Source organism: Trichosurus vulpecula, chromosome 8, assembly GCF_011100635.1.
Source record: "Trichosurus vulpecula isolate mTriVul1 chromosome 8, mTriVul1.pri, whole genome shotgun sequence".
Lineage (NCBI taxonomy): Eukaryota > Metazoa > Chordata > Mammalia > Diprotodontia > Phalangeridae > Trichosurus > Trichosurus vulpecula.
The window spans coordinates 12271526-12298567 of record NC_050580.1 but is presented as its reverse complement, the minus strand read 5'-3'; the positions used below and the strand labels follow the sequence as shown (position 1 = coordinate 12298567).

Sequence of the window (27042 nt, the reverse complement as noted above, 5' to 3'; positions counted from 1 at the left end):
ATGTGGCTCTTTTCAGCAGTAATATATTTCATCTGTGGAATTCTAAGTGCCCAAGGATTCTCTGACTCCAAATATCCTGTGGAACCAGAAGTGTGGATGAATATTGTAAGTTATGGAAGGGGGAAGGAAATGTTAGATTTGAACCTCTAGAGCATTCTCCCTCACTGGATGTCTTCTAGCAGAGACTGGATGGCCACTGATTGAGTGTGTTGCAGGGGGGAATCCTTGTCCTGGGATAGATGGGCATGGAGGACTTCTGAGATCTCTGCTAGCTCCGAGTTCCTATGTTTGACTGACTTCAAGGTGACAGATTTGGAGATGGATTTTATTGACCATCACAGTAGGCATTCAAGATTACGTGCCAACAGGGCACCTCAGATTTGTGTGCATGTAGGAGACCCATAAACTGAAAAGATCACGCTTTCTAGATATATTGAAGCAGTGGTTAGGGGCTACAACAGCAGCTTGGAAACTCTACTGTAGCCCCTTCCACATCCCTTGGAATTCCACGGTGACTTCTCATATGACTTTAGCAAGAAAAAAAAGCCCCACCTTGGGGACTTGCACCTCATTTCTGACAGCATCCAGGAAGACCTGACCCAACTCCTGGCACTAATGCATTTTGTATTTTTGCGCAGAGTGAGCTCATCACCTACTGTGGCTACCCCAGTGAGGAATATGACGTCCCAACTGAAGATGGCTACATACTCAGTGTGAATCGAATTCCCCATGGTCATAGCCCCCCTGAGAGAAAAGGTATGGCTTGTTTAAGGATGGGAAGCAACATTGGTGATCCAGTTGGGCAGGCCAAGTTGGATCAGTTTGGGAAGCTTGACCCCAGGGATGACTCAATCAATCAATCTGCAAGTGTACAAAGACAGATGTAAAATAGTTCCTTCCCTCAAGGAGTTTACAGCCCAGCCAAGGGACAAATGAGTCTATAGAGGACTATACAAATAATTTGGTGGACAAAGATACTAGCAACTTAGCAGGGAGGTGCTTGGGGAGGGGTGAGGGAGATGAGGAAAGGCTAAATTGAGTTAATGCTGCCCACTCTGCTTTCATGTAATTGGAGTGACCAGCTCCTAACATTTAGGACAGGATTGGCTTTAGAACAAGAAAGCACTTTAGAGACTATCTAATCCAACCCTCCCATTTTACAAATGAGAAAACTGAGTCTCAGAGAAAGGAAGGGACATTCCCAAGGTCACACAGAAAGTAAAAAGTAAAGCCAGAATTGGATATGTTTTCTGATCGTAAATGCAGCAGCATGCAAGGACACTCAGTAGTGAGGTCAGAATAGATCTTAGCTACCTTCAGAGGGCAGCCTGGTGTAGTCAAGTGTTGCAGTTAGATTCTGGAAACACATGGGTTCCAATCCTGCCTCTAACACAAAAAAAAGCTTTGGAACCCACAGCAAGTCACTACACCTCCCTGAGTGTCAGTTTCTTCCTCTATAAAGTGGGGGATTATACTACCTACAATTCTACTTATAAAATAATTTGCCTAAACTTAAAGGACGGAATAAATGATCAATGTTATCCCTGTCTGCTGCTCACTTAAACTAAGTGACCAGTAGCTTAGCAAAAACTCAAGGAATAGAACCTGGTCATACATTGTAGTCAAGGAAAAAGACCAATGGGCTTTCTTTAGAGCCACTGATCAGGGTGGGATGAGAGAATGGTTTTTATTTGGGAGGTCAGGAATGTCTTTTTTTAAATTTCCTTTGGACAAAAAAGAGACCCTGACTTCGAAGCTTCAAATAAACCCTTCAAGATCTGGATACAATGTGTGTGTAAGGGGAAGGGGGTGCACAGGAAGATTACACAGCTAGCCTTTCATTTTCAGAAGGAGAAAGAAATTGAGGGCTGAGTGACAATTTGAAATGTCACATTTGCAGCAGGAGGAGGGAGGGAGGTAGATGTTAGTGAAAATAGTATGCCTTAATCTGCATTCAGGCTCCATCAGTTCTTTGTCTGGAGGTGGATAGAATTTTTTTCATCATGAGTCCCTTGGAATTGTCTTGGATCATTGTATTGCTGAGTATGGATAAGCCATTCACAATTGATCATCATATAACATTGCTGCTATTGTGTACAAAAGCTCTCCTGGTTCTGCTCACTTCACTTTGCAACAGTTTGTGAAAGTCTTTCCAGGTTTTTCTGAAAGCATGCTTCTTGTCGTTTCTTATAGCACAATAATATTTCATTAGAATCATATTTCCCAACTGAATCACATCTCTTCAGTTTCAAATTCTTTGCGCGCCCACACACACACACACACACACACACACACACACACACAGCTACTAGAAATATTTTTGCACAAAAATGTCCTTTCCCCTTCTTCTAGATCTCTTTGGGATACAAAGTGAGTAGTGCTATTGCTGGTTCAAAGGGTATGCACAATATTAGAGCCTTTGGGGCATAATTCCAAACTGTTCTTCAGAATGGTAGGAACTGTTCACAACTCCACCAGCAATGCTTTAGTGTCCCAATTTTCCCACATCTTTTCCAACATTTATATTTTCCTTTTCTATCAAAGTAGTCAATCTGATAGGTAATTGTTTTAATTTGATTTTGAGTTGTTTTAATTTGCATTTTTCTAATCAATAGTGATTTAGAACATTTTATGCTCTTAGATTTCTTCTTCTGAAAACTATTTATTCATATCCTTGGACCAAATAGCTTATCACTTGGGGAATGACTTGCTGTCTCATAAATTTGCCTCAGTTCTCTATGTATTTGAGAAATAAGGCCTTTATCAGAGATGCTTGCTGTAAAAAAACCCTAGTTTTCTGCTTTTCTTCTAATCTTGACTGCCTTGGTTTCATTTGTGCAATAACTTTTTAATTTACTGTAATCATAATTATTCATTTTACATCTCATAATGATTTCTATCTCTTGTTTGATCATAAAGTCTTCCCTTATTCATACATTTGACAAGTAAGCTATCTCATGCTCCCCTAAGTTGCTGATGGTATCACCCTTTATGTCAAGCATGTGCCCATGTTGACCTTATCTGGCTATATATGTTAGACCATACCTAGTTTTTACCAAAGGGCTTTCCAGTTTTCTCAGCAGTTTTTTGGCCTATGTGCTTGTCTCCAAAGCTTGGGTCTTTGAGTTTATCAAACACCATATTTCTACAGTTGTTTACAACAATGTACTGTGTACCTCATCTCTTCCATTGATCCACCACTCTATTTCTTAGCCAGTGCCAAATTGTTTCAATGATTACTGCTTTATAATACAATTTGAGATCTGGTGTGGCTAAGCCACCTTTCTTCAGATTTTTTTTCCATTGATTTTTTGATATTCTTGACCTTTTGTTCTTCCAGACGAATTTTCTTATTATTTTTCCAGCTTCATAAAGTAATTTTTAGTTGTTTAATTGGTATGACATTGAAAAAGTAAATTAACTTATGTAGGATGGCCATTTTTATTATATTGGCTTGGTCTGCTTATGACCAACTAATATTTTTCCAATTGTTTAGATTAGACTTTGTGTGAAAAGTGTCTTGTGATTGTGCTCATGTAGTTCCTGGGTGTGTCTTGGCAGGGTGATTCCTAAGTATTTTGTATTAGCTACAGTTATTTTCATTGGAATTTCTTTTTCTATCTCTTGTTGCTGGACTTTGTTGGTAATTGATAAAAGTGGGTTTATTTTATACACTGCTACTTTGATAAAGTTGTTAATTATTTCAACTAGTTTTTTTTAGTTGATTCCCTACGATTTTCTAAGTACATCACCATATCATCTGCGAAGGGTGATAGTTTTGTTTCCTCATTGCTTATTCTAATTCCTTCAATTTCTTTTCCTTCTCTTACTGCTACAGCTATCATTTATGGTACAATATTGAAATAATAGTGATGATAATGGGCATCCTTACTTCATCCCTGATCTTATTGGGTTGGCTTCTAGCTTATCCCCATTACAGATAATGCTTGTAGATGATTTTAGATAGATACTACTTATCATTTTAAGGAACGCTCCATTTATTTCTATACTTTCTAATGTTTTTAATAGGAATGAGTTGCATTTTGCCAAAAGCTTTTTCTGCATCTATTGAGATAATCATTTGGTTTTTGCTATTGATATGGTTATTTATGCTAAGTTTTCCTAATATTGAACCAGCCTTGCATTCCTGGTATAAATCCTACAAAGTAATTGTGTATGATATTTATGATACATTTCTGTAATCTCCTTGCTAGTATGTTATTTAAATTTTTGCATGAGTAGTCATTAGGAAAATTGGTCTATAGTTTTCAATGTTTTCACTTTTCTTGGTTTATGTAACAGCACCATAGTTGTCTTGTAAAAGGAATTTGGTAGAACTTTGTCTTTGCCTATGTTTCCAAATAGCATATGTAGTATAAGAATTAATCATTCTTTAAATGATCAGTTATTTGTGAATCCATCTGGTTCTGGTGACTTAGGGAGCTCATTGATGACTTGTTCATTTTTTTTTCCTAAGTTAGGGTTACTTAGGTATTCTATTTCCTCTTTTGTTATTCTGGACAATTTACATTTTTCTAAGTATTCATATATTTCACTCAGTTTGTTGGAATTATTGGCATATAATTGGGCAAAGTAGCTCCTAACAACTTCTTTAATTTAATTTTTATTGGTGAATTCAACCTTTTTATTTTTGATACTGGCAATTTTTTTTCTTTTTTTAATTAAAATTAACCAAAGTTTTATTGATTTTATTTTTTATAATATCAGCTCCTAGCTTTATTTATTTCTTTAATGGTTTTCTTACTTTCAATTTCATTAATCTCTCTTTTGACTTTCTGGATTTCAATTTGGTTTTCAATTTAGTATTTTAATTTGTTCTCTTTCTAGCTTTTTAATTGCATACCCAATTCATTAATTTGTTCTTTCTCTCTTTTATTGATGTAAGCTTTTAAATTATCCCCTAAGTATTGCTTTGCCTGTATCCCATAAATTTTTGGTATGTTCTCTTATTGTTGTCATTCTCTTTAATGAAATTATTGCTTCTATGATTTGTTTTTTGACCCACCCTTTTTTTAGGATTAGATTATTTAGTTTCCAATTTTTTTTAAATTTTATTTTAGACTCAAACACCAGAACACAAATACAGAAAAGAAACAAAAACAAACCATAAATTTAAATATTAAAACTTAAATACAAAATAAAGAAAAGGGGAAAAAGCATGTCGTGTGCATAGCAGAACATGAGAGAATTCAAAATATGTAACAATAAATTTTCATTTCAAGAAAACCTGTATGATAAATAATACACCTTGTGTTGAGAACTGTCCATCTTTTTATTGCTCGCCTTTAAGTTTTCTTTTGTTCTCTGCTCTGCACTTTTTTATTTTGTTCTTTTTTCCCCTCCCCCCTTTCCCCGGAAAAGTCTATATTTAAGTGCAGATATATTTCTCTATGGCTATAGATGTACAGACACACATATACATATATACATACATATATATACATACACTTTCCCAAACAAATTCTACTGCTGATCTTTGTTTTTATGTTTGTGCATATCTCTTGTTTTCTATCCCTCCTGCCCCTTCTACTTTACTTCTAGCTGCTACCTTGCCCTCATATTCCTTCCCTACCTCCATCCAAGAATCCCTCCCCTATCCTCCCATTCCCATAGCCCTGTATAACCTATTCCCTCACCCTCCCCTCTAAAGATCCCTCCCTTGTCCTCATCCCCTCACTTGTTCTCATCCCCTCCCTATCCCCTTACTGTTTTATTTCTTCCGAATTTAGAAGACTTTTATACTCTTCTAAATATATATGTATTGTTCCCTCTTAAACCCATTCCTGATGAAAGTAGATTACCAGAACTACCAGCCCTCCTTCCCCATCTAATTCTTCTGTAGCTATTCTTCCTCTTGCACCTCATTTGTATGAAATACTCTTTTTAGCAGTTCCTAAATGGTTTTACTTTTAAAATTCATATCATACTCAGGTTTACCCCAATCTTTCTTATGAGCTACCCAATTATTAATAAGAATCTCAGACATATCCAGTAGTTCCTAATAGACAATTACATTTGCTTCAAACAAAGGCTGGGCTTAAATGGCTTGCTTCCAATTAGAATCTCCCACCTTGCTCTTCATTGGCCAGAGGCAACCCCCTGAACTGCCCACATCATGCCCCCCTCAAACAGCTCATTAAACATGTGTACAAGCTTCTAACCTTTCACATGATCAGAAGCCTGGTTCTGCTAGATCACAGTTTTGATTAGAACCAGTCACCTCTAACTTACATCCTGCTAGCACTCAAAGCTAAGAGTACTTTTAATCCTGTGGAAACAAAATTCTTCCTGTCATTTCCCACAGAACAAACTCACCCCCATGCCTGGAATGCTCTCTCTCTTCACCCCTACCTTTTGGAATCCCTGACTCCACTCAAGTGCCGTCTCCCACATAAGAACTTCCCTAATTCCCCCAGTCATTAGAATTTTCGCCTTCTTCTCCTATGATCTAAAATTATTTTGTATTTTTTAATCTGTTTACTACTTCTTTCCCCCAATAGAATGTAAAGTCTTAAGGGAAAGGACTAGGTTGCTACTTTGCAAGGATGGAGACAGACAGACCATTTGCAAGGGAGGATGAGGAAGGTGGTTCACTGATAAGCGATGGTCACTCATTTCCTGAAGTCATAGGCTCATGTAACTGGAACTAGAAGAAGCCTCAGAAATTCAGCTCCTTCATTATACTGGGTCCGAGAGAAGTGAGGAGACTTGCCCAAGATCACACAGCAAGAGACAATAGCAAGATTTGAAGCAAGTCCTCCAACTCCAAAGCCAGTGCCTCTGATTTCACCCAGGATCCAAGCATGAAGGATCCAAGCATCAATACTTCCTCTCCTCCATGTGGACACTCCCTCCACTGGTACAGGTTGCAACCTGCCCATGCTGTCTTATCCTGGTAGGCATGCCCTACCACAAATGTGTAGTGAGGGATCACTATACATGCTGGAGGCCTTCCTACTAATAACCAGTAGCTACCAGTGTAGACCACAAGTTATCTATCTCTCTAGTACTCTTTCCTCCTGAAATAAGGGGATTTCTTGGTCCACCTCCTCTCCCAAAATCCACATCATCAGAAAATATTAAAGGACCATCACCCCCCTTCCTGGCCTGGACTTTGTGCCCTCTGCCTCCAACTGCCTCCCACCATCAGAATATGAGCTTCTTGAGGGCTTTTCTGCATTTGTATCCCTGGTGCTGAGCATGTTGCCTGGCACTAAGTTAACATTAACTCAGCATCGAGAGAGCAGGCTTTGGATCCCACCTCAAATATTCACTGGGGGGGAAGGGAACCTGACCCTGACCAAGACACTTCTCTGTAAGCCTCATTTTTCTCACCTGTAAAATGGGGATACTATTCCACAACTACCAACCTCACATAGTTGTAAGGAAAAGACTTCGGCAGCCTTATGGTGGCATAGGAATGTCAGTAATTATGGTAATTTACCTTTATGGAATGAAGGATGGAACTCAAAATGTGAAGAAGCCTCAGGATACTTCCCATGTGGTTTATAGTGACAATCAAGGCCTATTGTTCCATTGGATTCTGCGCCAGTGAAGTTACATCAGGGACAGGCTTGGTTGACCTTTCACTTTGGTACATTTTAAAACTTTGCTCTTCTGGCTTGAAATAAATGTTGTCAATTTTTCTGGCGTGATAGATCCACTTAACACCTGTGTGGCCTGGAGTGAGCCACATTCCACTTTAGGCTTCAGTTTCTCTCTGTAGTCAGTTAGATGAACTCCAAAGACCCTACCAGCTCTACATGCTATGCTCCTCCAAAATACCATTTGCCTTACTTCATCTCTGTGATAATTCTCTCTCTCTGTCACTATTTCTCTTGCTCTCTTGCTTTATTTCTCTCCGTCTCTTCTCTCTTTCTCTCTCTTTCTCTCTCTCTCACTCCACATATATGTATATATATATATATATATTTCAGGTCCAAGGCCTGTGGTGTATTTGCAACATGCCCTATTTGCGGATAATGCCTCCTGGCTCCTGAACCAGCCCAACAAGAGCCTGGGCTTTCTTCTAGCAGATGCTGGATATGATGTGTGGATGGGAAACAGCCGGGGCAACACTTGGTCCAGAAGACACAAGACCCTTTCAGTCGAGCAAGAGGAATTCTGGGCCTTCAGGTAAACTGGGTTTCAGGAAAAGACCAATAATTGGAGGGCAGGGGGGCAAGCAAAGAAAGAGGAGGAGGTCTGGAAATCAGACTGCATGGGCTGAAACATAAGTTCTTGCTGCCTCTCACCATGGGCAAGCCACTTGCCCTCTCAAGGACTCAGTATCCTCATCAATGAACTGAAGGCACTCAGGGTAATAGCTCTGCATCTGAAGGGATCTTAGAAGCTATCCAATCCAGATAAGGAAACTGAGGTACAAAGCTTAGCAGACTTGCCTAAGCTCACATAGAGGTGGGATTTGAACCCAGGACTTCTAATGTACCACATACCTCTTGAAAATCCCTTTCAGCTCTAAATCTTAGGAGGCCAAATCTCTTTCACTTCTCTGTGCCTCAGTTTCTTTATCTGTAAAACAAGGTGGTTGAACTAGACAGTCTCTAATTTCCTGTTCAGTTCTAAATTATGATCTATAGAGTCAAGAGATTCTGGACTCTGACATTTACAAGCTGTGTAACCTTGGGCAAGTCACTTAATACAATTAAGCCTCAGTTTCCTCACCTATAAAATGGAGACAACAATAATATTTAACATACCTATCACACAGAGCTCTTGAGATCTTAAACGAGATAATTCATATAAAGTCCTTTGCGAATCTCAAAGCATTGTAAAAATGTCAACTATTAGAGTTTGGTTAAAATGGTGCCTAAGACATAATACATTGGGAAGAAATGCTTTTGTATGCATTCATTCATTTGACCATTCATTGTACCTGTAGCCTCCCACTCAGGGCATTCTGCTGCTCTGGTTATGAGTTCCATGAATTTTCAGAGAAAGAATTTGAATCCAGATCTTATGACTCCAAAGCACTTCTTTCCCCACTGTACCACATAACCTTTTGAGAACACTGGGATGTTCAAATCATCGCATCCAACCTCCTCCTTTGAGAAATGAAGGAAACTTATCTGGAAGGCCTGGGAAAGTGTAGTTACTGAGGCAGGATTTGAATTCAGATCTTCTGACCTGCATCATGCAGCCTCCAAATGTGCTTATCCATTCATTCATTCATTTCGTTTTCATGTATTCATTTGTCCATTCATTTATCTATCTAGTTATTCACCTATTTATTTATGTGTTTATTTATTTTTAGTTTTGGGAGTAGGGAGTATTGATATTCAGGCTGCATAGGTACGCCTTCATTCCACAGTAACTGGTCCTCATGAATTGCTTTGGCCAAACAATTCAACCCCTGGGGCCACCTTTCTGGTGATAAGCCTCTCTTGACTCACCTTGGCTAGGACTCAGAAAGTAGACACTCACAGTCTGCTGCTGGGTCTGTTATACCGAGGTAGCTAAATAAACAATTAAATGAAACCCAAGTAGGCGTACGCATTTAGTCTGGTGCCAACCAAGCTCAGCAGTCAAGCACTCTGGATTCATACTACAACTTTGCTCTCCTTTCTTTTTCTAGTTTTGATGAAATGGGCAGGTACGACCTCCCAAGTGTGATCAACTTCATCGTACAAAAGACTGGGCAAGAGAAGCTGTATTTTGTTGGTCATTCACTGGGCACAACCATAGGTATGCGTAGAAGGGACCAAGTGGCTGTCTGCCAAATGATGTGACACTTTCTTCCCAGAGATGGGGGTCTGATGGGTGGTGGGTGTCATGGAGCACAAAAGAAGAAGTCTTGGCATCATAGACATGGAGCTGCAGGTGACCACAGGGGTTATCTAGACCAATCCCCTTGATTTACAGATGTAGAAACAGGGCACAGAGAGAAATACTCTGACCAAGGTCACACAGTAATTAAATGGAAGTCTTCTAAGTATCAATCCAAGGCTCTTTGACTGCCTTTGTGGAGTTCAGGCAGTCAGTCAAGAAGCATCTATTAAGTGCCTGTATGTGTCAGGTCCTGTACTATGCACTGAAGCACAAAAAGAGGCAGACATCAGTCCCAACCTCAGGAGCTCCCAGAGTAACGGGGGACAGAACATGGAAATTCTTTGTACAAACAAGCTCCATAAATAGATTAATTAATTAAAATAGATAGATAAATAAATGGACAAATAAATGAATGAATAAGTAAATAAGTAGATAAGTAAATAAATGAATAAATAAAAATAAATAGAGTATAAGAGAGAAGACGGTAGAATGATAAGGGTTGGGAAAGGCTTCCTGCAGAAGATGAGATTGGAGTTTGGACTTAAAGAAAGCCAGGGAGGTCAGGAGGCTGGGATGAGGAAGGCCAGGATTCCAACCATGAGGGACGCTCCCTGAAGAAACCCCAGAGGCACCTCTTCGAACCTTCTGCTTTGCAGATGAGACTATTTTTCATTCATCTTTTGGACCCTTCCCCCAAGAGAGCCTTATGTGAATGTCTTTATCAAGTATCCATCAATACCAATGTAAATATTAATAATACATATTAAATAGAAACATATACTTTTATCAAATATATATATACATATATATAATAATTTTATAGGAAAAAAAGACTAAGAAATGAATATGAGAAAACTAAGGCAAGCACCTTGCCCGTGGTCCTCTGTTTAAGAAGGATCTCCCCCAAACTAGCTCTGCGATCTCGAGGAAGTGAGTTCTTCTCTCATCCCCTCGTTTTCCTCTTCCATGAAACGAGGGCTTTGGGGTACTTATTCACCTATTTATTTATGTGTTTATGTCTGGGAGGTGGGGCAGGGCAGAGAGGGGCGGGGCAAGGAAGACTTCCTTTAGGAAGAGAGGATCCAAATACATCTTGAAGATGGAAAAGGACTTAGATCTTCTAAAGAACCAACAGGAAAAGAGCGCCCCCGCCCCATAAAGATGAGGGGGTTGGGCCAGATGACTGTGGCCCCTCCCAGCTCCACATCCTGTGGGCCATAGCCCCGCCCCACCCTTAGTCATCTCCCTACAGACGAGGCCTCAGGGCTTCTCCCTTCATTCCAATGTCTTGTCCTCTTCTTTCAGGGTTTGTTGCCTTCGCCACTAAACCAGAAGTAGCCCGAAGAATCAAAATGAATTTTGTCCTGGGTCCAGTAGCTTCATTCAAATATCCCAAAAGCATTTTTGCCAATTTTTTTTTCCTTCCGCAGTCGGTCATCAAGGTAGGCACCCGCCGTCCTCTCCCCCATATGTTTGGGAATTCCACTAAGGACCCCAAGCCTCGGAGGCTTTAAATTCTTTTGAGAATCATAAAAAGAAAATGAAAGGCGACAAAGCTTTTGCATGACTGCTGGTGCATGTGTGTGAGTGTATACATGTATGTGCGTGCTTGTGCATATATACTGCACATTCATGTGTATGTGTGTATTGTGCATGTGTGTGAATGTTTATTCTCTTTTGTACAGGTCTATGTGTGTGCATGTATGTGTATAGCATGCATGCGTGTGTTTTCCATTGTGTATGCATATGCATTGTGTTAATGTATTGTGGAGATGTGTGTTTTGTGCATGAGTGTGTATATTTGTGTGTCTCTGTGTACTTCTGTGTATATGTACATATGCATACATGTGTTTGTGCATATGTGTATCTGTGTATGTGTGTGCATGCATGTGTGTGTGTGTGCACCAGTGTATATGTGTGTATTATGGGCATGTTTGCAAGATGTCTATTACGCATGTTCACATCTGTGAATATCTATTTGTATGTGTATGTGTGCATGTGTATTCCAATCTTGGATTTTCGGTACTGATGGTAGAAAAGGATAGAGCCATCCACCACCATCCATTCCTAATGGAGACATTTATAGAGTTACTAAGTTTTGTGAAGCACTGTATGCATACTGTTTGCTCCTCTCACCAACCTTGTAAACTAAGTTTGGCAGGTATTAACATCTCAATTTCACAGTTGAGGAAACTGAGTCTCAGAGAGGTTGAATGATTTCCCTGGGGCCACACAGTCAATAAATATTGGTGACAGGATCTCAAAACGAGTTTTTCTGGAGGACACTACAATGTGATGGACAGAGCAGAGGTTGTGAGGTCAGAGGATCGGGGTGCAAATCCTACCTCTGAGGATCAATACCTATGTGACTAATAAAAGATCAACATGCATTTATTAATGGTCTTTTGGAGGTGTCCCTGCCTTGAAGGTGTTTACCTTTTTCTGGGAAAGGTAATATGTATGTACAAGTCACTGCGGAGGTAACAATCCTTGGGACTCAGTTTACTTATCTGTAAAATGAAGAACTTGGGCCAGATGAACTTGAAGGTTTCTGCCTCTAGGGCCATGGCCCTGGCCTCCATGCTCTACATTTACACTACCCCTTTAAGTATTCTGAATTTCGATTTTGGACAGTCCAAAATTCTCCTTTTACAAGGGGAGGCAAGAAGCATTTATTATGCACCTACTGGGTGCCAGGCTGTGCTAAAAGCTTGTGATACAAATACAAGCCAAAACAGACAGAGCCTGTCCTCAAGGAGCTTACATTCTCATGAGGAAGACAACCCTAAAGGAGCTAACAGGTTGGGGGTGTGGGGGCAGAAATTATACTTGATGGAGCGTGGCGGCCAAGTTGAGGAAGTCAGAGACAAATCCAAGAAGGGAATGAAAGCTGGCCAGCTTGAACATTTCCCCAAGATGGAAGCCCTGGGCACTGAGGAAATTAGGCAATGAGGAAAATAAAATAGGTATGAAGCAGATTTGGCATCAAACGGCTCGGTTTGAATCCTGGCTCTCATGCGACTGCCCCATGTGACCCTAAGGAAGTTACTTCCCTTCCCTTGGCCTTATGAAAGGGTTTAGGTAGATCACCTCTGGCTCTGCCAAGTCCTAGCTGTGTGGGAACCCCCGAGCCTCTCCTCTTCCTACTTTCCCACTGTGGATGGCACCTCCATCTTTCTGGTCCCATGAGCAATAACCTAGAAGTCATCCTGGACTCCTCACTATCTCTCATCCCCCAGATCCAATATGGTGCCAAGGCCTATTGATTTCACCTCTGCAATATCTCTCGAATATGCCCCCTCCTTTCCTCTTACACTGCCCCCACACTGGTGTAGACTTTAATCACCTCACACCTGGAGTATTGTAATAGTTTCTGGGGTGGGGGGGAGCTCTGTGTGCCTCAAGTCTCTCCCCACTCCAGTCCATCCTCCATTCAAATGCCAAAGTGATTTTCCCAGAGCTCAGGTCTGACTATATCACCCTCCTCCTTAATAAACTCCATTGGCTCCCTAGTACTTCCAAGACCAAACAGTTGTCTTTTAAAGGCCTTCCCAACATGGCTCTCTCCTACCTTTCCAGTCTTCCTACACCTTCCTCCCCTCTGTGCCCTCTGTAGTGCAATGCCACTGGCCTCTTGTGGCCACTAGCCACAGAATACACTCCATTAATTGACTCTGGGTATTTTCCATGCTTCTCAATTCCTCCTCTTGACTTCCCTTCCAGTCTCAGCTAAAATCCCACCTTCCTTCCCTCCAATAGTTATCCAGTTAACCCTGTCTATAACTTGCTTGTATATTGTCACCCACTTGGACTGTGATCTGAAGGGCAGGGACTGTATTTTGCCTTTTTTAATATCCCCAGAACTTAACACAGTCCCTAGCACATAGTAAACACTTACTAAATGCTAGTTGACTTGACTTGTGTGACCGTGGGCAAAACCTCTCTGGGGCTGAGACCCTCAGGAGCAAAATGAGGCAGTTACACTAGATCCTCTGAGGTTCCTTCCAGCTCTGTCTGTCACCCTGTGAACTAGGCTACCTCTCAAGTTTCCTTCCAGCTCAAGTTCTATAAGCTTTTTACAGATGAAGAAACTGAGGCCAAGAGAGGCTGACTTGCCTATAATGAGTATCAGAGACAGAATCTTCAGGTATTCAGGTCTCCTAAGTCTGCAAACAACTCCCTGATCACTAGTACTGAATAACAGTAGGACTGTACTACAGAAATCCCAGGATGCTACAATGAAATCTTGAAAGAGGGCAGGCCTCAATGATAGAAGGAAATTCCAGGCATTCCAGACAAGTCTCCCCCAACTCTGGGCATAGGTCAGATGGAGTTTAGTTTCATTGCCTTGTTCTTCCAGCTCGAGGCTGGAGATTAACATTAGTAATAATCCTTAAACATGCTCTTCTGGAAATCAACCAGTTTTTCCATACAGATTGTGGCATACAGACAGGTGGGGCTCAAGGTAAAGAATGCTTTTGACTCCTCCAATACCTTCCTCAATCACCTTTGCAAAGAATTTTAATAAAGGTGACAGGCCAAGTGGCAGGGGCCATTCCTTCTGTGGGCAGCACCTCCCACCCTATAGTTTCTCAGTCCCAACCTCCATCCATTCATCCTGGCTGCTTTAAGTCCCCTGATAAAATGTAATCTCAATAAATAGTTGGTTACCGATTCCTTTCCTTATGGGTAAGGAACAGAATACTGGAAAGAACGCAGCCTCTGGAGCTGGAGGACATGAGTTAGAATCCTGGCTTGGCTTCTTAATTGCCACATCACCAGGAGTGAGTCACAATCTGGTCACCCGTTTCCATTCATCTATGATCTATTCTGGTCCTATGTCTGTGATTCCTTACACAGCTCTTTGTTTTCTAAGGCAACAGCTGAACATGGAGCTGCTTGTACAGGCTGTTGTGTTTGTCCTTCGTTCTCGAAGAATACCGTGACATCAGGCAGAGATGACATGACTTGCAGTTGACTTGGATTTGAGTGAAGGAGGGCTGTGCAAGGTCACCAGCCTCACTTTCTCCTCCAGAGCTATCTGGGTCCAGTGGCCTGACATGTACCAGGATGACCAGAGATGACCCAGGAATAGTGGCAAAGATCTGGGTTCAAAGGTCACCCCTGACACCTGCCTCCTGTGTGACCTTGAGCAAGCATGTCCCCTCTCCCCGAGCCTCAGTTTCCTCAGATGTAAAACGAGGAAGATGTACAGATGACCTTCAAGGTCCTTTCCCTCCAATTCTATGATCTTAAAATCCAAAGTCCTTCCCCTCTCCAAACCTCAATTTCCCCATTTATAAAATGAGGGTGCTGGAGAAGATGGTCTCTAAGATCTCTTCCAGCCCCCACCCCTGATCTTCACACAGATTAATGAGGAAAGAATGCTTTTCACACCCCTTTCAAAGCCACATATGCATGTTATTCTCTTGCAAAGTAATTTTTAACCAATACCTTTGTTCATATCAGCAGAATTTTGCTCAGTAACCCTGCCCCTCTCCCACTCAGAGAGCCATCCCAAATAACAAATAATATTTTTTAAAAAGAAAGAGAAAAAGAATAAAAAAATAAAGAATACCAAACAGTATGTCCAAAAAGCCTAAAAATATACACAATGTACCACATCCATGGACCTCCCAAAGGAATGAGGTGAAGTGCCTTCTCATTGCTGGACGATGCTTGCTCTTTATAATTTGCAACATTCATGTCTGATTATGTTGTAGGAGTATGGTGCAGTTACATCGTTCTAATCATTGTCTATGTTGTTTTCTTGGCTTTGCTTACTCCCTCTGTTGCCTTCTCATCCATTAACATCCCTCAGTGCCTGGGATCTTCTTGCCCTGGAACAGCCCTTTGTATTTCCAGCCTCCTCCTCCCTTCCCTCATCTTTCAGCTTCCTTTAGTACATGATCTCACCCATTTAGAATGTGAGCTCTTTGAAGGCAAGTGCAATCTGTCTTCCTTTTTGCTTGTGTTTGTATCCCCAGGGGTTGGTACAGAGCCTGGCACATAATAAGTGCTTAATACATGCTTAGATTACATTAGATTGTGTACGTTTCCCCATGTTTCTCTACTAATTCATTGTATTAGTCATTTCTAATAGTTCAGTGAAATTTCATTACATTCATGTCCCACAATTCATATAGCCATTCCCCAACTGATGGGATTTATTTCACTTCCAGTTCTTTGCTACCAGAAAAAGTTCTGCTATTAATGTTTCAACGTATAAGGAGATTTTGTTCTTATAGATGGCTTCCTTGGTGTTTAGGCCCAGAAATGGACTCTCTGGGTTAAAGGGGATGAACGTTTTAGTCACTTTATTTGCATGATTCCATATAGCTTTCCAAAATGGTTGTACCATTTCACAGCTCCACCAACAATGCATTAGTGTGCCTATATCTTCACAACCCCTCCAACATTGACAATTGTCATTTTTCCCATCTTTGTCGATTTCTGCATGTGAGGAGAAATATTGATGTTCTATTGCATTTCTTTTATCCTCATTGATTGGGAGCATTCTTTGATATAGTTGTTAATAGTTTGCAAATATTCTTTTGAGATTGCTTGTTCACATCCTTTGACCACTTAGCTATTGGGGAATGCTTTTTGGTTACATCTGTGTGTATGTGTTAGTTGTCTATATCTTGCATACCTTATCAGAGAAATGTGATATAAAGATTTTTTCCCCCATCCAGCTCCTTCCTTCTGTAAGATGCAGAAATTTTGTTTTTGCAAAAGTTTTTCATTTTTCTTGTAGCCAAAGTTATCTATTTTGACTTTTGTAAATCTTCTATCATTTTTTGGTTAAGAACACATCTCCTACCAAGAGCTGTGGAAGGGTGCATGAACTGAATCTTTTCCAATTTGTGATGGCATGATATTTAACATAAAGGTCACATGTCCATTTTGAATTGATTATGGAAGATGATGTAAGATGTTAGTCTAAGCCTCGACTCTCTCAGACTTCTTGCCAGTTTTTCCAGCAGTTTCTATCAAACAGAGAGTTCCTTCCTAAGCAATTTATGTTTTCCTATTTACTGAACACTGGGGTGCTAAGTTTCATTGCTTCTGATTTTTCTTTGTCTAACCTGTTCCATTGATCTCCTCTATTTTTTTGAAGTATCATTTTTCACTTACTTTATTTTTCTTTTTTTGCAATGTGGCTAATACAGAAATATCTTTTGAATGATTTCATATGCATAATTGATATCATATTGCTTGCCTTTTCAATGAGTGAGGGAACAGTTAGAGGAAGGGAGAGAATGTGAAACTCAAATTTCTTTTTAAAATTAATGTTAAAAATAAATATTTCTTAAAGGCTGTCAAAGAGCCTTTGTAATGAGGAGAAACCCACTTAAATAAACTTATTCTCATACTTTGACAAACCAAGTTCCCCCATTGGCCATGTCCAAAAATATGCCTCATTCTATACCATGATTCCATTTCTTCTCTATCAGGAGGTAAGTGGTATAATACATCATCAGTCCTTAGGAATCGTGATTTATCATCATTGATAACATGGTGATCAGAGTTCTTCAGTCCTTCAAAGTTGTTTATTTTTACTATGTTATCGATGTGGTATAAATTTTTCTGCTGGTTCTACTTACTTCACTGTGCATCAGTTCATACAAGTCTTCTCAGGTTTCTCTGAAACTGTCCTTTTCATCATTTTCTTATTTTATTAGATTTTTATCTTTAGTTTACAACACTCAGTCCCACAGGTTTTTGAGTTCCAAATTTTCTTCCCTTCCTCCCCTCCCTCCCAATATGGCATGGAATCCGATATATGTTCCACACATAACTTTTGCATTAAACTTTTTTACACAATAGTCAAGTTGTAAAGAAGAATTATGACCAATGGAATGAACCATGAGAAAGAAGAAATAAAACCAGAAAAGAGGAGGAAAAAAAAAGAAAAAAAGAGATAGCAAATAGTTTGCCTCAATCTGCATTCAGACTCCATAATTCTTTCTCTGGGTATAGATAGCTCTTTCCCTCATGAGTCCTTTGGAGCTGTGTTTAAGCCTTGTATTTCTGGATCTCCTCTATTGTTAATCAACAGTAGGTCTTTTGGAATGACTTCTGTTCTATAATACAGTTTGAGGTCTGGAAATGCTTTCATCCCTTCACCTCTTTCATCTCTACAGATAGAGCACTGGGCCTGAGTTAGGAAGACTTGAGTTCAAAACCAGTCTCAAACACTTAATAGCTGTGTGTTCTTGGACAAATCAATTAGTCTCTGTTTGTCTCAGTTTCCTCATCTGTAAAATGGGGATGACATTAGTACCCCCTTCCCAAAGGGTTCTTATGAGGATCAAATGACATAACAATTATAAAGCACTTAGTACAGTATTGACACATAGTAGGTGCTTTCTAAATGCTGGATATTATTATTGTTGCTACTGTTATTGTTTTTCCCTCAATTCTAGAACTTTTTTCTCCAAATGAATTTATTTTAGCAAGATATATAAGGTACCCCATGGACTGTTTGATGGCTCAAGAATTACAACTATAAATTAACTTTGGTAGAATTGTTGTTTTCATTATATTGGCATGTCCCAGCCATGAGCACTGAATGTTTGAGTTTCCTAATGTTTCTTTAGGGATCGCTTTGTGACTGAATTTATATACAACTGCTTTGTGTGCTTTAGCAGATTAATATCCAAATATTTTATGCACCTTATAGTTATTTGGAATGGAATTCCCTTTACTTTATTGCCTTTTAGATTTTGTAGTCAATAAGCCATAAGCATTTATTAAGCACTTACTATATGCCAGGTACTAAATCCTGGGAACACAAATATGAGCAAAAAGAAAGATAGATTGCCCTTGCCTTCAAAGAGCTTACATTCCAATTGGAGAAGATCATACACCAAAAAAAGCTGAAAAATGAGAGGAGGGAGGAAGAGGTTGGAGATACAGAGGGCTGCTCCAGGACAAGAAGATCGCAGGCACTGAGGGCTGTTTCAGGTGAGATGGAAAATTGAGGCATGGTGGCAATGTCTTGAGATAGATGATAGAAAGAGACAGAGACAGAGAAAGATAGAGAGGGGGAGACAATAGATCTCTCTCTAAACACTTGTAAGTCGATGTCCCAAAAACCTTAGTACCGTTTAAAGAATTCTAGCTCTAATCCTATTAAACTTCAACCTGCACTAAGACTTTTGGGACACCCTATACTGTATATCACGCAACAATGCTTTTGGACCTGTTTCCTCTGAAATCTGTAAAATGAGGGGGTTAGACCACATGGCCTCTTAAGTCTTTTGTAACTCTAAATCCATGTTCCTATTCTGCCTCTCTAAGCTTTGACAATAATAACAAAATAGGGGCCATAGTCCCTACTTGCCTCCCTCCTTGGGTTGTGAGTGGGATGCCATCTTTCGTGTGTCCAAGGCTATGCCAACATTTCTATTGTTATTCTGGCTTGTCTTGGATGAAAATTGACTTCTTACAAGTGAATGTGACCCTGAAGGTTTTAAGTGGCCAGTGATAAAAATGACCTCCCAAGTCAAGAAGCTTGCCTGCTCTTTCAAATCAAACTTGTCTGCCATGTTCACAGGCTCTCTGGGGAAACAAAGGTTTTCTATTAGAAGATACTGTAAAGAAAACACCTTCTACTGAATTGTGCAACAGGAAAATCTTCTCCTGGATATGTTCTGGGTTTCTCTCCTTGTGGGCTGGATATGATGCCAAAAACCTGAATGTGGTATGTAAAACCCAGGGCCTTAAGGGATCTATACTTCTTTCATTTTTCTGGTTCCTCTCTGCTCACACCTAGTTTTTAGGGCTTTATAAGCCCCATATGCCCCAGAGTCCAGCACTGATGATGAACTCAGATTATTCTGTGCATCCACATCTGAAGCCCCCAATGTGTGACTTCTCCTTAGGGTTCCTGGCCAAGCTGGAGAAAAACAAGCACCTGGCATAGGAAGAGGAACAAGGGCAAAGCCATTAACACTTTGCCGCAGGGTGGGAAATATAGAGAGTGCCACTGCACTATCTTGTCCCGTTGGGGGAGTGGGGAGGAACACTTCTGTTCCCTATTCTGATTGTCTCCCTTTCCAGAAGTCACACCCCCAACCTCACACTCTTCAATACCTCTCTTTCCAGAGTACAAAAACCTGAATATATTCCTCAGTCATTTTTCCTTCCCGCAGGTGCTACATCCCAACTAAGACTCCTTCCTTCCCACCCCTACTACTTTGTTCCAGGTCCAAAATTTTCTTAGACCCCAGTTCATCAGAGCCCCACCCCCATACAAAATGTAGGTTTTGCTCCAGGCAGGACACAACATAACACCACATTCACAGAACACCCTCAGACAAGAATAGGAAGAGAGCTAGAAAACCCTCTAACCAATGAGTGAGGCTACTTGAACTCATCCAGAATTCCAGTAAAGAAGCCTGGAGGGTCCTGGTTTGTAGGGCCTGACCTCCCATGACACAGTAGCAGTCCAGAGCCTTGGATTTACAATCAGAGGAAATGGATTCACTTCTAGCTCCATCACCTACTAGCAGGGTGACCTTGAGATCTCTGAGCCCCTCTGGACTTCAGTGTCCTCCTCGATGAAAAAAAGCTGGTTGGACCAGAGGCCTCTGCAGTTCCTTTCCATTCTAACCTGGGAGCCTAAAAGATCTCATTCTTGGACAGGTTTTACTGACCTCACTGTAGTCAAATTTTCCTGCTGCTTCTGGTTCTGACCTCTGAGGCCAAGCAGAAAAAGCCTCTTCCCTCTAACTTCTGCTTGACTTCACCTCCCTTTCACACCCCTTCTGACTCAGTTTCTTTTTCTGTAAAATGAAGGGCTTAGACTAGAACTCAAGGTAACTTCCTGCTCTACAAACTCAGCTCTAGGTTTTGAGATGATTGCTCTCTGCTGAATAATAATTGAGGAATAGAGATTTCTATCTCTTCAGATGACATTTGCTGAGTGAGCATTTTTTTCTTTTAGAGCCGAACTTCCATCTACTTTTCCCATTCTCCCTCTGGGACATCCATACAGAACATTCTGCATTTGAAACAGGTAAGAGTGATCACTGAAGTTCTGCTCTCTCTCTCCCTCTCTCCCTCTCTCCTCCTCTCCCTTTTCCTCTCCATCACCCTCTCCTTCTCCCTCTCCCTCTCCCTTTCTCTCTCCCTTTCTTTCTCACCATCTCTCTTCCCTCTCCCGTTTCCTATCTCCTTTCTATATCTTTCTTATCTTATTATCTTTCTTTCTATTGTCCTCTCTGTTCTGCCTCTCTGTGTCTCTCTGTTTTACTTTGTCTCCATTTCTGTCTCTTTTTCTTTGTTGTCTTTGCTTTTTCTTGATTTCTCTTCTCCTCCTTCTCCTCCCTCCTTCCTCCTTCTCTTTCTTCTTCTTCTTCTCCTCCTCCTCCTCCTCCTCTATTTGTCTCTGTGTCAACTGTCTGTGCATCTCTCTCCTTGTCTTCCTTTTTCTCCCTCCATTCTCTGTGTATATCTGCATGTGCATGAGTGTCTGTGCCTCTGTCTGCCCTCTGACACCTCCGCCTCCCTAAACCATGGGAAGGCTAGGTTCTTCTTGAAGCAATGTTATTAGCACCATAAGGCACTCTTGAAGCTCTTTCACGTTGTAATTTACCATTTGCTTGTCTGTTTCAGCTTTTCCAATCAGATGAGCTCAGAGCTTACGACTGGGGTAGCAAGGCCGAGAATATTCGTCATTACAACCAGGTTAGCTCCTCGGCAGATAAGACAATTAGAACCCAAGGGTCTAACATTCATCTGACCAAGCCACTTCTTTGCTGGGCTTCAGTTTCCTTACCTGATAAATGGCAGGACTGTCTATATTAAATCATCTCTCTAATCCTTTTTAACTCTAACAGTTTTATTTTAAGTATGTTGAACCAGATTCTCTGCTTGCTTGAAGTTCTAGCCAGCATTCTATCCAACAAGCCTCCAGAAGGTTCTGATGCTTTGCAGTTATCCCCTGAATTTCATCTAGTTTCTGTCAGCATGGGCTGATAGCTGGGCTTCTGTGGTTTGCTCTTCCTAGGCATGCCCCACCATGCTTTTTTTGCTTCCTTACCATCTCTTCACCAGTCACCATGTTGCTACATGCATGCCCATCCCCTTTCCAGTTCGGCAGCCTTAATTAATTCACTACAGCCACTGTTTGCAGGAAAGGTGAGTGATATACTTCCCTGTTGCTCCACTTACCGCTCCAGTTACTTTCCAAACCAAAATAACTCCCTTTGGCCACTACTTTTCCACAGATATCTTAGCCCCCTAAGAGAAGATAAGCTCCCTAAGGGCAGGGCCCACCTTCACTTTTTGTATTTGTATGTCCAGACATAAGAAGAGCATTTGGCACACAGGGCTTAATAAAGGCTTTTCCACTCATCTGTTCACTTACTCACTTATTCATTCATTTTAAGGAAGAGAACTAAGCCCCATTACTATTTCCCTGTTTTTGAATGCTTCTCCCCCAACATCAGATATTTTCCAGGTATAATTTCAGAAGTGACAAACAGCTATTTCAGAAGGTCGGATTTTGTCTTCACTTCTCCTTCCTCTTTTTCTCCTTTTTTCACCACTGACCTCCCTGGTCTGTCCTCCATAGATACTTCCCATTCAATAATCTTCTCTGCCCTAGACAGCACTGGCCCTTTTTCTTCATTGTTCCAGAAGGATTTTTGTCCTATAGAGGAAGATTAGAAAGCTGATATGGGGAGGCAAGATGGTAGAGTACAGGTAGCAATTCAGCAAAACCCTCCCAAAGTTTTTCTCCAAACAACTTTAAAATAACATCACAAATAGAATTCTGGAGTGGCAGAGCCAACATTTGTCCGGCCCAAGACAACTTAGGAGGTCAGAAGGAAAGGTTTGTCACAGCAAGGTAGTGTTCAGCCAGGAGCACAGTGCACACCAGCTGCAGACCTTGGAGGCAGCTGCAACAGAAAGTGGTGGCAGCTTCAGGAGGTCTCAGCCCAGAGGCAGTAAGGGGGTCTGTCAGAAATAGATTGATTACAGGGGAATCTTTGGTGGCACTTGGTATAGGACCCTGTTGTATTACCTATACACAGTTCTGGGTCACAGACCCTTGGTGGAGAGAGGCACTAACGCTTGTGGTGAAGGGGATCAGGGTCCTCAGTCAGAGTTCCAGGGTAGAGAAGAATGCATGTGGGGAGTGGGAACCCTGGTCTCAGTTCCAAGGCACTAACACAGCTCCAGGGCCAAAACTTATGGCTGTAAGCAAACAAGGTCCCTTTCTGAGTAAAAACCAGAGTGCAGGCCAGAAGAGCAGTGACTACACTTCTCCTTAAATCACACTACTTTGGAAGCACAAAAAACTTACAGATCTTCAGAACTAGATCTGAAAACATGAGCTTGAAAAACCTGAAAGTTGGGACAGTGCCTCCGCCACTCAATAAAAACTTAAAAGTCAAGAAATAGGCTGGGGAAACAAACAAAAAAACCTGATCATAAAAATCTACTATGGTGGTGAGGAACATTAAAACACAAGCTTAGAAGAAGACATCCATGTCAAAACAGCCTAATAATAAAAAAAAATCCAAAAATTCACTTTAATAAGTGACTAGGCCAAATCAAAAAGTAGGTTAAAAAATTCACTGAAGAAAAAACTCCTGAAAAAACAGAATTGGCTAAATGGAAGAAGAGGTGTGGAAGCTCACTGAGGGAAATAATTCCTTAAAAAATTAGAATTGGGCGACTGGAAGCTGATAACTCCATGAGACATCAAAAAACAATAAAAGAAAGTCGTAAGAATAAAAAATAGAATAAAATATGAAACATCTCATCAGGAAAACAGCTGACTTGGAGAGAGAAATTATTCATGAATTTCTGGAACACCTAAAAGTCATGATCAGAAAAAGAGCCTAGATATCATATTTCAAAAAATTATCAAGGAAAACTGCCCTGGTATTCTAGAATCACAGGGTAAAATAAAAATTGAAAGAAGCCACCAATCATTACCTGAAAGAGATTCCAAAAAGAAAACTCCCAAGAATATTATAGCTAAATTCCAGATGTCCTAGGTCAAGGAGAAAATATTGTAAGCAGCCTAAAAAAGAAAAAAAAATCAAACACCATGGAGCCACAGTCAGGATCACACAAGATTTAGCAGTTTACATAATAAAGGAGCAGAGAGCTTGGGACACGATATTCTAGAAGGCAAAGGAACTAGGATTAATTACAACCAAGAATAAACTACCCAACAAAAGTGAGTATAATCCTTCAGGGGAAAACATGAATAATTAATAAAATAGAGGAATTTCAAACATTCCTAATTGTAAAAAAAAAGGACAGGAACCGAACAAAAAAAATTAACCAAACACGAGACTCAAGAGAAGCACCAAAAGCCAAAAATGAAAGAGAACTCGTAAGGGACTCAATAAATGTAAACTGTTTACATTCCTATATGGAAAGTTGATACTTGTAATCCCTAAGAACTTTATCATTATTAGGGCAGTTAAAACAAGCGTATATAGACAGAGGGCATAGGTATGAGTTGACTTTGATGGGATGAAGAATGAGAAAAATATCTCACATGAAAGAGGCATGCAGGGAAGAGTTTTTACCAAAGAGGGGGAAAGAGGTACATGGTGGGAAATGCTTGAACCACACTCTCATCAGAATTGGTTCAAAGAGGGAACAACATACACAATCAGTTGGGTACAGAAATCTATCTTACCCAACAAGAAAGTAGGAGGGTAAGGGGAGAAGAGGAATAATAAAAGGGAGGAGAGATTAAGAAAGGCAATGACCAGAAGCAAAACAGACTTTTGATGAGAGATAGTATAAAAAGTGATAAGTGAGAGAGGGAAAGACAAATGGGGAGTGGGGAACAGATTGGAGGGAAGTACACAGTAATTATGACTGTGAATGTGAATGGGATGAACTCACTCATAAAATGGAAGCAGCAGAAAGGATTAGAAACCAGAATCTATACTGATAGAGAACCTCAATTTTCCCCTCACAGAGCTAGATAAATCTAACCACAAAATAAATAAAAAAGAAGTAGATAAATAAATTTTAGGGGAAAAATAGATATGATAGACCTCTGGAGAAAATTTAATGGAACTAGAAAGGACTACGCCTTTTATTTGGCTATACATGGCACTTTGATAAAAATTGACCATGTATTAGGGAATAAAAATCTCACAAAGAAATCCAAATAAAAAAGCAAAAATATTAAATATATCCTTTACATACCATAATACAATAAAAATTGCATTCAAAAAAAGAGCTGTAGAAACATAGATTAGAAATTATTTAGAAACTAAATAATCTAATCCTAAAGAATGAGTAGGTCAAAGAACAAATCATAGAAAGAATAAAGAGAATGACAAAAATGGACAAACATACCAAAACTTGTAGGATGCCCCCAAAGCAGTACTTAGGGGAAAGTTTATAGCTTGAAATGCTTTCATCAATAAAAGACAAAAAGAGCAGATCAGTGAATTAGGCATGCAATTAAAAAAAAACCTAGAAAAAGAACAAATTAAAAATCCCCAGTTAAATGCCAAATTAGAAATCCTAAAACTCAAAGAAATTAATTTTTAAAAAAGTTAAAAAAAACAAGCCATTGAACCAACAAATAAAACCAGAAGTTGGTTTCATGGGAAAACAAAAACAAAAAAAAAACAATAAATTAGATAAACTTGGTTAATTTGATTAGAAAAATAAAGAAAACCAAATTACCAGTATCAAAAATTAAAAGAGTGAATCACCAACCCTTACCTGATCAAAAATCTCTCCTACAAAGTCCCTGACAAAGTCCCAGCTTTTGCTTAAAGACCTCCAGTGCAAGGGAGACTCCCACCTCCACAAGCCTCACACTCTCTGTGTGTAGTGGACAGAACCCTGGATTTGAAGTCAAAGAACCTGGGATCAAAATCTCAGTTCTGCCACTTAGGAGCTGTGTGATTTCTATAAAATTTGAGGATTGGACAGGATGACCTCTAAAACTCTCCATCATGGAGCTGCATGAGCTATGACCGTAAGTAGATCCTAAGTGCCTATGGACTGAAGAAGAGAGAGACCAACATGGCATTATGAAAGATGAGAGAGTGAGTCAGAATAGAATGAAGACTGTATGGTCAGTAAAGAGGCTGGAGTGCAAGAGCAAATGATATTACTAGCATGGAAAGATCTTAGAAGAGTCTTTTAGATTCTCCAAGCCTCAATCTCTTCCTCCCTAAAGTTAAGGAGTCCCTTTCCAGTCCTAAAAAATGCTCCTCTTTGGGTTACTGTGATAACTTTCTTCTGAAAAACCCTTTGTTCCTCTCCAACAGAGCATCCCTCCACTCTATGACTTGGCTACCATCAAGGTGCCCACAGCCATCTGGGCTGGTGGGAAAGATCTGCTTGTCGACCCTCTCGATGTGGCCATGCTGCTCCCCAAAATCAAGAATCTCCGTTTCTTTGAGATGCTGCCAGACTGGAATCACATAGACTTCATCTGGGCCCTTGATGCACCCCAAAGGGTTTACAGTAAAATCCTCTCTCTGATGAGTCAGAACCCATAAAAAGGGTCAATCATCCCAGAGGTCCAGAACTGAGGAGTCCACCAGTGGTACAGTTCATGAGCAAAGAAGCAGATTTTCCTTTCAGCCCCCTCTCTTCTTGGTCAGTGCCCACCAGGGTAGCCCAATGCTAGCCAAGCCTCCTTTTCCCTCCTCTGAACTTTTGCTAGCTTGAATATCATGTAAGAGGCTCTATGGGATCATGGAAAATCCTACCTGATGATGAGGGAGAAGACATTTAGCCTCATCAGTAAAGGTGGGAAGAAGGAAGGAGGGAAGGGAACAAGAGCTTGTGGCATGGCTGAACTAAGGGGCAAGAAGATCTAGTTTAAACTTCTCCTCTGACACACCTGTCTGTGTGATCCTGGGCAGGTGACTTAATCTCTCTGTGTCCCAGTCTCTAAGACTGTAAAAGAGTTGCAGGATTTACACTGATAAAAGCAGTGTCCTCACTGACAGATATCTGATGAAATCACAGGGGAGAGAAGAAGGAAGAAGAGGGGGACAAAGAGAGAGGAAGGGAGAGAGAAGGGGGAGGGAGGAAGAGAGAGGGAGGGTAGGGAGGGAGAGGGAGAAAGAGAGAGAAGGAGGGAGGGAGGGGAGAGGAGAGGAGGAGAAGAGAGGAAAGGGGGGGAAGGAGTGAGAGAGAATGAAAATACCTGTAGTACTTACCTTTCAAAATTGTGTATAATGTATAAAGTGCTTTGCAAAGCTGAAAAGG

The 27042-nt window shown here is 40.5% G+C and overlaps 1 protein-coding gene across 1 annotated transcript; it reads left to right on the top strand.

Annotated features, from left to right (window-relative positions):
* LOC118828557 (lipase member N-like) lies at positions 1 to 26324 on the top strand. The gene is made up of 9 exons (XM_036735242.1): positions 1 to 105; positions 639 to 756; positions 7959 to 8157; positions 9617 to 9726; positions 11116 to 11252; positions 19373 to 19519; positions 20765 to 20836; positions 21436 to 21507; positions 26091 to 26324. Exons 1-9 carry the CDS (start codon positions 1 to 3, stop codon positions 26322 to 26324), a joined length of 1194 nt encoding a protein of 397 aa, XP_036591137.1.
* The last annotated feature ends 718 nt before the right edge of the window (positions 26325 to 27042 follow it).

What these genes read in the sequence shown, in the direction of transcription:
- LOC118828557 (XM_036735242.1), top strand. Translation starts at nt 1, where the DNA reads ATGTGGCTCTTTTCAGCAGTAATATATTTCATCTGTGGAATTCTAAGT. An exon ending in TTCACTGGGCACAACCATAG is followed by an intron (nt 9,727 to 11,115) that starts GTATGCGTAGAA and finishes CTCTTCTTTCAG; the next exon opens with GGTTTGTTGCCTTCGCCACT. An exon ending in ACATTCTGCATTTGAAACAG is followed by an intron (nt 20,837 to 21,435) that starts GTAAGAGTGATC and finishes TGTCTGTTTCAG; the next exon opens with CTTTTCCAATCAGATGAGCT.